Source organism: Medicago truncatula, chromosome 2 (assembly GCF_003473485.1).
Source record: "Medicago truncatula cultivar Jemalong A17 chromosome 2, MtrunA17r5.0-ANR, whole genome shotgun sequence".
Taxonomy (NCBI): Eukaryota; Viridiplantae; Streptophyta; class Magnoliopsida; order Fabales; family Fabaceae; genus Medicago; species Medicago truncatula.
In genome coordinates, this window is record NC_053043.1 from 15,393,045 (window position 1) to 15,405,564 (window position 12,520).

At 29.4% G+C, this 12,520-nt stretch overlaps 2 protein-coding genes across 2 annotated transcripts; both read right to left on the minus strand.

The window, feature by feature from the left end:
- Window positions 1-4,705: 4,705 nt before the first annotated feature.
- Window positions 4,706-5,326, minus strand: LOC120578047 (auxin-binding protein ABP19a). Its single transcript, XM_039830122.1, has one exon. The coding sequence runs from the start codon at window positions 5,324-5,326 to the stop codon at window positions 4,706-4,708; it is 621 nt and encodes a 206-aa protein (XP_039686056.1).
- Window positions 5,327-11,197: 5,871 nt separating this feature from the next.
- Window positions 11,198-11,947, minus strand: LOC11438069 (auxin-binding protein ABP19a). The gene has a single exon (XM_003594862.3). It carries the CDS (start codon window positions 11,929-11,931, stop codon window positions 11,302-11,304), a length of 630 nt encoding a protein of 209 aa, XP_003594910.2. The 5' UTR covers window positions 11,932-11,947; the 3' UTR covers window positions 11,198-11,301.
- Window positions 11,948-12,520: the final 573 nt, after the last annotated feature.

Sequence of the window (12,520 nt, forward strand, 5' to 3'; positions counted from 1 at the left end):
TTATTTATTTTTAATAATGAAATATTTTTTTATAAAAAAGATTATCATAAAAAGGTTTATTTAAATATTTTTTGAAATAGAAGGAAGAAAAAATCAAAAAGGAGATTAATTATGAACACAATAACACTAGTGAATTGCTTAATCTGATAGTTCAAAAAAGCTAGTCTACGGTGGTGCATATTGAGCAGATACACAGTATATACCATACAACAGTCAACACACATGACATCATTCAACAATGTGGCGCATTATTATTGGATGTAGGATAACTTCTCTGAAAAAGTCAATTTAATGACTTCATCACCATATAATTTCCCTTAAAAATAAAACAATGACGTGTCATGTTTTAATTTATTGTTTGTAAGAATGATATGTTAGGTTCGTTCCTACACAAGAATTTCTCTTCATTATGTTATGTTTATTGGGATTGTTATTAAAAATTATTTTATTTTATTTTATTTTATTGTAATGATGTGGACCTAGTGTGTGGGCTTAAGTGAGTCCACAAGCATCACATAGAGAGTGACCTATTTCTAACTAGTCTATAATGTTGGAAAATTGTTTTTCACACAAAGCTAAGAAACATTATGAAATCGTCTTCGTGAGCTTAGCTCAGTTGGTATGGACAGACAATACATAATATATGCAAGGTTTGATGTTCAAACCCCTGACACCACTAATAAAAAACACTATGAAATGAGAAGTTTAACCCTAAATTCCATTAATTAGCGGCCGTGAATTGCCGTTGGGGTTAAACTTGTCATTTTATGATGTTTCTTAACTTTGTTTGAAGTGGGAAAAGCAATTTTCATAATGTTGTTACTCCATTTAGACTTCCCACAAACTTCTAGTAAATTCAGCGGAATAGATGCTCAAATCTTCATTTGGATCATTCCTTTTAAGAACTCAAACTAACCGATTAAAATTGGCATCTAGTGGAATCGAATCTAAGACCTTAAGATGAGCAAACTCTAACGTCTCAAATCTCAAGCCAACACAATCATGCAGACCTAAATGAGTTTCATTTGGATATGATTAACCTCTCTTTTCTTATCAACAATAGTTTTTAAACCAAATTTTCCATCATTGGAGTGCACATATATATGTACATATATATGAAAAAGAACTGAAGTTTCATGGTGACTAGAAATTACTAGTTATATACTCATAAGTTAGTTCTATAATAATACATTAATTAAAATATTCATAATATACTGTTGTTTGCATAATATTTTTTCCTGTAAAAAATCATTAATTTTTAAAATCCAAAATATTTCCATTGTAAAATAACAATTTACTGAAATGACATGTGAATTCTCCGTGGTATTTTTAATCAAATTTATTTCATCATCATTTAAAATATAAATGAATTTTTAGGTCATTTAATATATAAATTAATTTCTAAGCTATGCTAAACGATATGATAATCAAATGTCAAAATTTTAACGTATTTTTTCCGAAACAATTAATGTGTTTAGCAAAAAACTGTTGAAATCAATTTTATAGATATTATGAAATTTTTAAAGGATTTACATTTAAACAGTAATAAACTAGTAATTATTATAAGGAATTTCTACGGTACACTTCACAAATTGAGGTGTACCGGTATTCCTACTTGAAAAATTTATAATTTAATGATCATTTTATGAAATAAATAGTTGTTTATCAATATTTATATTTTATGAAACATCATTTTATAAGAAAAAACATGATTTTATTGTTTATAAGAATCATATTAAATTTTTAACATTTTCTTATAAAAAATAATCAATATTCTTTGTTATATGTAGCAAAAATTCAAAAAAATTAAATTTTATTGTAATTATTAATGATAGAAAACAATTCTTTTTCTTCAAAAAAACAACTCGCTTCAATATTAATTTGATAATTTGATGTACCGGTACACTTAAATTTTTGAATGTACCATATAATTTGCCATTATTATATTTATATATTCCCTCAAAAAAGTTTATTATATTTATAATTTTTCAAAAAGAATTATTATACTTTTTAACTTCATATTTACTAATTTATTTCTCCCACAATTATTTTGAATTGAATGATTGAGAGTATGCCCTATAATGCATGATAAACGTCCGAGAGGAATGTAAAGTTTTGAAGTCAATGAATGAGTATCATGTAATTTTGACTATGATGATTGATTAGACAGTACAGGCCATATATTCTGAAGAGCTTTGCTTTTGATAGATTTGAACCTAATTTACTGTATATTGGTAAAGAAGAAACTGTGCCCGCTTCTTTTTTAATTTTCTATATTCAACTTTCTTTCAAAAACCAATCATTGCAAATTTGCAATGCTGGTCATGTATTTCTCCCTTTGTTCCTTAAAATATCATCTCAAATCACTTCGAGAACTCATACAAAACCTCAATCTTCTTCGACTTTCATGTTTCTCTTTAAATTTACATCCAAAATATATCTTGAAACACTTCTAACCCCCATCTTTGTTCAACCATTCAAGTTGTCAACATCCAAATTTCTCTAATTGCTCAACATGTTTGTTACCATGCCTTGTCTTTTTTCACTAACAAGCACAACAAAATTGAAATCCTTAAAAAAGTTCATCAAACTCTTTTATCCTACCTTCCTCCTATTTCGTAATCACATTGCTTCAAAATTCTTACGTGTTCCCATAAACTTTTCCATCATAAATTCAATTCACCGCATCAAGCAGTTGACGCAACATCTTGTCACCATCTTTATTGTATCGTAAGTTATACAATCATATATAATCAAATCTTTCTTTGTGTTCAGATTAGATGTAATAAGTTAGGAATTTATTGTAAATACTTGGTCTAGGTTGTTATATAAAAATCCTATTTTGTTATATAAATGTCTCTATTTTCAGACTTAATTCTTTTTTAATATGCAATTTAAAATTGATCTTTTGATACCAGGGGTGTCTTCGTAAGGGACATAAGTAGATGAATTGTAGAAGATAGTTGCAGAACATCGATCTAGGTTTTCAGTCACACACTATTAGAACGTAATGCCATTCTAATAGCTAACTAAGCAAGACATCAGAAGTTAGAGGATAATAAGGATCTCTCATTATTTGCGAGACATCGATATGCACGGAAGTCAATATGCGAAGATCTAATTCATATAGGATCTGTCCATCCGTCTCAAATTATAAAAAAAAAATGTCAACTAAAACATTTTTTTAGATAAGATCTCTCATTATTTGACACTTATTAAGAAAACTAAAACATGATAATTCAGATATGATGATTTTTTGAAATAACATAATTAAATATGGGGTCTCGCTAACAAGTGCCCCAAGGGCATTGTTTAAGGAACCCACAAAGAGAATTTTTGTCTTGAAAATACAAGTCAAACATATGTTAAAGTCATAATTGTACAATTTCAAATGCAAAAATTGCTACTTTTAGATGCTTAAACAATGCCCTGAGAGCACTTGTTAGTATTTTCCTAAAATAAAAATTTGTTTTTTTTGTTTATAATTTGCGACAAAAAAAAAGAGTTTTTTTTTTCCTTATAATTTGAGACGGAGGGAATAATCCATAAAGAAAAGACAATAGAGGACAACCTAATGAAGCATAATTTCAGCACAACTTTACCATCAATTGTCTCACCCCTTCTATAAATCTTTCACTTAAACAACCATCTGTTTATAAAACTATAACTTTCAACTCTCAAAATAGTTGAATTATTTAATTGTCAAGTCTTCGTAGATCAATAATTATACATACTTTTATATACTACAAATCACACATATTAGGTGTGGGCCTTTAACAGAGGCCAAAAGACAATTCTATTTTTTTAATTGGTTAAAATAGAAATACGAATAATTACTCTACTTACTATATTATAAAGATAAATACTTATGATTTTACCATTTTGTTCTTAAGAGGGGCATTTTTGTAATTTCCTATTGATTGATGTGGTTAGGGTGCATTTTCCATTTTGCCCCTCACCATTTTTTTTAATTATTTTATAATTTATATATTTTTAATAACTTTTATAATTTTTATATTTTTAATAAATTTTAACTATTTTTCAATTTTTATTTTTTTAACTATTTGTTAATTTTTTCACTCAAATTCAGTTGCTTCTACATTGCCGCTGTGAGAGATTAATGTATCGTTTGACCCGGTTTTTTCCAACTTCTCTACATTTTTAAGGAGAAGTTAGGTCAAACACACTATCAATTATTTTAATTTCAATATTGTTTAATCATCACAACCTCACAAATATTTTTATTCCCGCTGTCATTTAATGATACCAAATATTTCTATTTCTTTTCTTAAATCTCGCAAATATACACACACACACATTAATGTTTAAAGTAATATTTTATGTCCGTCTGTCTGTTTTTTGTGAAAGACCATGTTTGATTGATACGTTAGATTAACATTTTCTGAGAAAGTGCTTCATATGTATTTTTCACAAATAAATGACGACTAATTCTAGCATATTTCATTTTTGTATTTATTTATTAATAGAAGTTTTCCTCCAATTCAATTTTATTATAGAAGTTTTCCTCATTAGTCATTCTTCTCAACATTAGGATAAGGGGGGAGGGAGAGAAAGATATGTATTATTTGAGAGAGAGAGAGAGAGATGTATTATATTTTTAATTATTATAAGTAACTTACTAAATCATTGTATCTTAATATTTGGTATAGGTAGAACATAAAAAATCCTTATATTTCTACCGACTTCAACCAAATTTAGCCTTCAACTTCTTCACTTGAGCGAGATCTAGCAAAGTAGTTTGTGAAACTAAACTAGAAGGCAACTTATTGCCAAACAAAAGAACATCAAGTATATGAGTAGTGGGATTTTCACTACTAAAAGCACCAAAAGCAGTAGCTTTTCCCTTACCTGAATTAACCGCAAAATGCAACATTCCTTGTGGAAAAACAAAAACATCACCCGGTTTCAAAACTTTGGAATAAAATGAAGTAGGTGTCAAAAATCCAGCAGTAATTTCACCTTTAACTACTGACAATAATTCAGTTGCATCAGGATGAGTATGCATTGGAGCTAACCCGCCTTGGTCTAGATCTATCCGACACGCAGAGATTCCAAGTCCATTAAGGGCTGGAAAATTGGTGACAGTTGTAGTGGCGACTCCAATTTTGAAAGAGTTGTTGGTGTTTGCAGCTACGAGGCCATGAAAGCTAAAATCATCTGATGTGACACTTGCAAGTGGTTTGCAGGCATAGCCTGAAGGAGTGTTTGGAGTCTTTAAATCCGCAACACAAAAATCATTGATAGAAGCATACGAAACAGTGAATGAGAAAACAGTGAAAAGGAAAAGTATATGAATAATCTTCATCTTATTATTGGATGATGATTACAAATTATTAGATTTGGTATGAGGTAATGTTAGAACTGACTAACTATTTATAGAGGTAGGAAAGTTAGAAAATGTAAAATAAATTATTCAGTCATAATTCTCATATATTTTATATTCTAAATCTAAATCAAATCCATTGGTCAAAAAAATAATTTTAAATCAAATTCTTGGTCAAATAAACAAAGTCTACAATCCTATCATGTTGACCAACATTTTTTGGGTACAATATAACTTTTTTCGATGAAATATTGACAAACATTAAATAATTAATACTAGTATATAGTTTGACCCTAAAATAATTGTAAAATACTTAAGACCTATGGTTGAATAGTTAATTGAATAATGGGTTAAATAATGTTTACCCCTCTTTCATTTGGACGAATTTTGATTTACCCCATGTAGAATTATTTTTTTGAGATTTCCCTTATCATTTAAAGATTCTTTAATTTTAGACCCTTAATTAACGTGGCACGCTGGTTGTATAATGAATTTTCTTTTTAAATATTGTTGGGTACACATGGCAATTTTGGTTAAGTTTTTTTTAAAAATAAATTAGATAGAATGAAATGTCATTATTTTTTAAAACAAAAATAAATCATAAAAATATAATATCTTCATCTTCACAACTTAAATCTTCATACATTCATCATCAACCTCTTCATCATCAGCGTTAGATCTCACTTGTTAACTTTTCCTTTAATATTTATTTTTCAAAAAATAAAATTTGTACAATTATTGTGACAAGTTTCTCTATCATGATCATATTATATTTTACTTATCTCTCTATTCCTTTAATATTTATTTTTTGCCTTTAGAATAAGCTCGTCCTATCGTTCTCAAATCATTTCGACAACTCATACAAAACCTCACTCTTCTTCGACTTTGATGTTTCTCTTTAAATTCTACATCTAAAATATATCTTGAAACACTTCTAACTTCCATCGTTGTTCAGCCGTTCAAGTTGTCAACATCCTAATTTCTCTAATTTCTCAACATGTTTGTTACCACGCCTTAACTTTTTTCAATAACAAGCACAACAAAATCGAAATCCTTAAAAAAGTTCATCAAACTATTTTGTCCTACCTTCCTCCTATTTCGTAATCACCCTGCTTCAAAATTCTTACGAGTTACCATAAACTTTTCCATCATAAATTCTACTCGCTGTATCAAGCAGTTGTCGCAACATCTTGTCACCATCTTCTTTCTATCGTAAGTTATACAATCATGTGTAATTAAATCTTTCTTTGTGTTCGGATTAGATGTAATAAGTTAGGAATTTATCGTAAATACTTGGTCTAGATTGTTATATATAAATTTTATTTTGTTATATAGATGTTTCTAATTTCAGACTTAATTATTTTTCAATATGCAATTTAAAATTTATCTTTTGACAACGAGGATGTGATGTGCGGATTAGGCAAGTGTACCAAATCATTTACCAAGTAATAAAGTGAAAAGTAGAGTATCATATTCACATGGATTGTCGTTTCGTCCACACAATTAGCGTTACTTACTTTGTAAGTTAAGGATATAATAAAAGATAAGGGTTAGAGAGTTGCAATTTTTATTTGTTTGCAACAGAGCAAGTTTATATGTTTTTTGTTGCAGAAAAGTAAGTAGCGGTTAGGATTCTTCGAATCCCCTCTATTAATATTGTTGGATATTAAATAACAATCATGCCGCGTTTATTTATCTTAGGTAGACTATACAAGTGATGAGGCCGTTGGGACATGACTAACCTAATAGGTTGGAAAATGCACCTGCTGATCACACGTTGTCATTTAATGATACAAAATATTTTTATTTCCTTTCTTAACTTAAATCTCGCGAATATACACACACACACATTAACGTTTAAAGTAATATTGTATGTCCGTCTGTCTGTTTTTTGTTACGCTAATGCATATAATTTTTTTTAGTGTTGCTTGGTTGAGTGCTACCTCACCAATTTTTTACTATTTTCCAATTTTCATATTTTTATAAACTTTTAACTATTTTCTAATTTTTTTCTCCCAAATTCAGTTGCTTCCACACTGCTGTTGTGGGAGAATAAGATACCGTTTGACCTGGTCTTTTTTCAACTTCTCTACATTTTTAAGGAGAAGTTAGGCAAAGTACAATATCAATTAAGTACTTACTAAAAAATGTACTTTTTTTTAATGCATAAAATTGAATGGAATGAGTTTTGGCCAAAACTTGTTGAATGCTACTTCAAAAAACTACTTCTCGACAATTTATTTCACAAGTATCTCTCTTCAATTCACGTTGGGAAGTTTTTCTTTTATTTTCTAATATTATATTTGAATATATTTTTTTATTCCATTTAATTTTTTTTAGCCGTTCCATTTAATTTTTTTAAGGAAGTTCCATTTAATTTTATTACCTTTTTTTCAAAGAAATTTTATTATCTTTTTATCACTTATAGATTTAATTTAAATATCGTTTAATCATAACAACCTCACAAATATTTTTATTCACGCTATCATTTAATGATACAAAATATTTTTATTTTCTTTCTTCAACCTCGCAAATATACACACACATATTAGCGTTTAGAGTAATACTTTATGTGTGTCTGTTTTTTTGTTACGCTAATGCGTTTAATTTTATAAAATTTTGATTTTAATTAAAAGTAAAATTGTAGATGTCTTTTCTTCAAAAAAGGTATAGATGCCTAAAAAAATTATGCTTATCTTATATATATATATATATATATATATATATATATATATATATATATATATATATATTGCACCTTTATATCGTAACAAACTATGCATATCTTTTTCTTATTCAAAAACACTAAACATTGCTAAATAGAAAATGTATTATTTTCTATTTTGCCAGCATCAGATGATAGAATTTTGTATAAGTTTGATAATGACCCGAAAGATGACCTTCCTTATGTAGTGGGAATATAGTTGATGTAACACTATGGGAAAAATACTTGGTAGCTTTATCATTTACTATCTATTTATCTTAAGTTCTTTGCTTCCATTTTGTAGTCAATGACAACCCAAATATATGTAACAATTGGTCAGGTTCGAGGCTGCTCATCAACCTACATCATCCGATTATTGAGAAGTTTAAGACTTAGTAAGTTTGCATTATGATTTCACAATACAGTGTTAGAGTAACTTATTATTTCACAATCTGATTTGATTGTTTTTTGACCATGTTTTTTGAATTGTTGTTGTGACCTTAACACTTCTCAAGCTCAAAGTCAAAGCTTCAGTTAGAACTTAAGTCAGAGTTCGACTTCTTCTCAACGTACTTCGTAAAAGGATTTTTCCAAACTGTCACAGGTTAGGCCAATTGCTGAATTTATAAACTTAGTCAATGTCTGCTTTTTTTTATGCACAAACATGCTTTGAGTGTTTTTACGCACAAATTAAAAATACATATTGCATTATTCTTTATTTCATGTGCATAATTTGTGTTAGGAAACTCACTGCATCACTATTTGAAAAACAACTAAATTCAATCCTAACCAGTTTGGATTGTATTATGAGAGTTGCACCAAATGTTTGAAGACATCAATGTCAAATGGTGCTAGCTATATATGCACATGCGGAAGTGATGCTTAATTTCCATTTGTTTCAACAATGCTAATTGGTCAACGGGGTACATATAATGTCCATGCATGCATTTATCTAGACTTTATAGGAAGATAAATTAGAAGTCATGCTACATTTTCTTTAACTTAAAATTAGTTATGATACCTTTATTTAATAAATTATATGTAACTATATTCGCATACATCTTATCCATGTAAATATGCATTAGACTAATATTGCAATTATTTCCCTATTTAGCATTTCCCAAACGAGGTGTCAAGAACAATTCTGAAAGAAAAGCGCAAAACAATCACTCTCATTGATGATCAGACACAGAGACAGTATAACTGTCACCTCATTACCGCCAATAGAGCAAGCTATAAAAATTACTTGGGTGGGCAGTGGTTCAATTTCTGCAGAGAACGAGTGATGGAAGAAGGTAGTAAGCTCATCTTTGACCTCGAAAAGTCATAGAAGAACTTGCAAATTCGAGTTGTTCCAAAGTAGATCTTTGTTGTTGAACTATTTGAACTTCTACTATTTTGACGTATCGCTTTGGACTGTAGTCGTAAACTATCTTGACTTTGGGATGTCATTTGTTCTTTTCATTTTTTCTGATGTAAATATTGGCAAAAATCCATTTTTTGTTAGTCTATGAAACTTGCAATCTCTTTTATAAACCTAACTATTATGTAACGTTAATCTGCACATTGTTGGTTCCTTCGTTGGTTCAAATTAGTATCATGTTAATTATAATGTTGTTTTCCTAATCTCTTGAACAAAATAAAACATGCTCTTTTCCTGCATCAAATCGTTATAGTGTTTTGGTAAATGTTTTAGAAATGTACACATATATAACTTCTAATTAACACTGCAATTTGTTTTGTATCTAGCACTTCTCAAATGAGATATCAATGACATTTCTAAAAGGAACACGGAAAACAATCACACTCATCAACAAACAAGCTCAAAAAAGGTATGAGTGTCGCTTGATAACGACAAAGAGAGCAGGTTACAAAAAATACTTAGGCGGTCAATGATTCAAATTTTTCCGAGAACATATGTTAGAGGTAGGTGATAAGTTAATTTTTGATCTAGAGAAGCCACCTAAAAATATGCACGTTCAAGTCGTTCCAAAATAAAGATTTGGTGTTCATGATCCGTACTTTCAACAGATCACCTTAACTCTAATCCTAGACTAGATTATCTTCACTTACCGATGCTACTTCTTTGCTTGATTTCATTTGATGTAAATATGAGTATCAATCATTTTTTGGTAACTCTATAACAACAACACTCTTTTTTACAATTTTGGATAATATGTAAATTCACACATCATTGGTTCCTTTATTGGTTCCAATTGTTTTCATCCTAAATATTATGTCAATTCCTAATCTCATAAACTGATTATATGCTCTCTTAATTAGCCCATACATATTTTATGATGAATCACAATGTTCCGTCGTTTTAACATCTCATCTTTCGAAGAATTTTTTTCGAATACGTTATTGAACCCGTGCGAAGCACGGGTTTGTAACTAGTGGGTTCTAAAAATAAAGTGGTCATGGTCCCCCAAGACACACACATGTATCATTTCTTTGGTGACATCCCATTGTCGCAATGAGATAGGAAGAATAACTAAAGGGTTTTCTCAATGAGAGTGTGGGTTGATCTAGAAGGCCAACCCGTAATACTAAATAATCATGAATTCACGTATGCTTTTGCATATTAGTATATTATTTGTGATGCTTAACATGATTGTTTTTAGAGTTTAAGAGTTAAACAAACATGTTATTTTTATCAAACGTATTTGAAATCATGTTTGAGGATCTTAAGGGGAGGAAAATGGCTAAAATTCAATTATTTTTTGTTGTTATTTTTTAAGAATAATGTAAAATCGAATGTGATATGAGTTTGAATGGAATAAAATAAAATTAGAGAACTTTTTTATTTGGTGATCGCTTGTGTCTAATCTTTGTGAATGTTATCATTAGTTGTGGAATTTACCGCACTCGTTTATTGTAAACTAAACTAGACTTATTTTATTTTTTTTTAATATTTTAAATGTGAAAGACCATGTTTGATTGATACGTTAGATTAACATTTTCTGAGAAAGTGCTTCATATGTATTTTTCACAAATAAATGACGACTAATTCTAGCAGATTTCATTTTTGTATTTATTTGTTAGTAGAAGTTTTCCTCCAATTCAATTTTATTGTAGAAGTTTTCCTCGTTAGTCATTCTTCTCAACATTAGGATAAGGGGGGAGGGAGAGAGAGATATGTATTCTTTGAGACAGAGAGAGATGTATTATATTTTTAATTATTATAAGTAACTTAGTAAATCATTGTATCTTAATATTTGGTATAGCTAGAACATAAAAAATCCTTATATACCTACCAACTTCCACCAAATTTAGCCTTCAACTTCTTCACTTGAGCGAGATCTAGCAAAGTAGTTTGTGAAACTAAACCAGAAGGCAACTTATTGCCAAACAAAAGAACATCAAGTATATGAGTAGTGGGATTTTCACTACTAAAAGCACCAAAAGCAGTAGCTTTTCCCTTACCTGAATTAACCGCAAAATGCAACATTCCTTGTGGAAAAACAAAAACATCACCCGATTTCAAAACTTTGGAATAAAATGAAGTAGGTGTCAAAAATCCAGCAGTAATTTCACCTTTAACTACTGACAATAATTCAGTTGCATCAGGATGAGTATGCATTGGAGCTAACCCGTCTTGGTCTAGGTCTATCCGCAACGCAGAGATTCCAAGTCCATTAAGGGCTGGAAAATTGGTGACAGTTGCAGTGGCGACTCCAATTTTGAAAGAGTTGTTGGTGTTTGCAGCTACGAGGCCATGAAAGCTAAAATCATCTGATGTGACGCTTGCAAGTGGTTTGCAGGCATAGCCTGAAGGAGTGTTTGGAGCCTTTAAATCCGCAACACAAAAATCATTGATAGAAGCATACGAAACAGTGAATGAGAAAACGGTGAAATGGAAAAGTATATGAATAATCTTCATCTTATTATTGGATGATGATTACAAATTATTGGATTTGGTATGAGGTAATGTTAGAACGGGCTAACTATTTATAGAGGTAGGAAACGGAGAAAATGTAAAATAAATTATTTAGTCATAATTTCCATATATTTTATATTCTAAATCTAAATCAAATCCATTGGTCAAAAAAATAATTTTAAATCAAATTCTTGGTCATATAAACAAAGTCTAGAATCCTATCATGTTGACCAACATTTTTTTGGGTACAATATAACTTTTTTCAATGAAATATTGACCAACATTAAATAATTAATACTAGTATATTGTTTGACCCTAAAATGATTGTAAAATACTTAAGACCTATTTAGGGTTGAATAGTTAATTGAATAATGGGTTAAATAATGTTTACCCCTCTTTCATTTGGACGAATTTTGATTTACCCCCTGTAGAAGGAAAAAAGTTTGAGATTTCCCTTGTCATTTAAAGATTCTTTTATTTTAGACCCTAATTGACGTGGCACGCTGGTTGTGTAATTAATATTCTTTTTAAATATTGTTGGGTACACATGGCAATTTTGGTTAAATTTTTTTAAAAGATAAATTAGATAGAA

What these genes read in the sequence shown, in the direction of transcription:
- LOC11438069 (XM_003594862.3), bottom strand. Translation starts at nt 11,931, where the DNA reads ATGAAGATTATTCATATACTTTTCCATTTCACCGTTTTCTCATTCACT.
- LOC120578047 (XM_039830122.1), bottom strand. Translation starts at nt 5,326, where the DNA reads ATGAAGATTATTCATATACTTTTCCTTTTCACTGTTTTCTCATTCACT.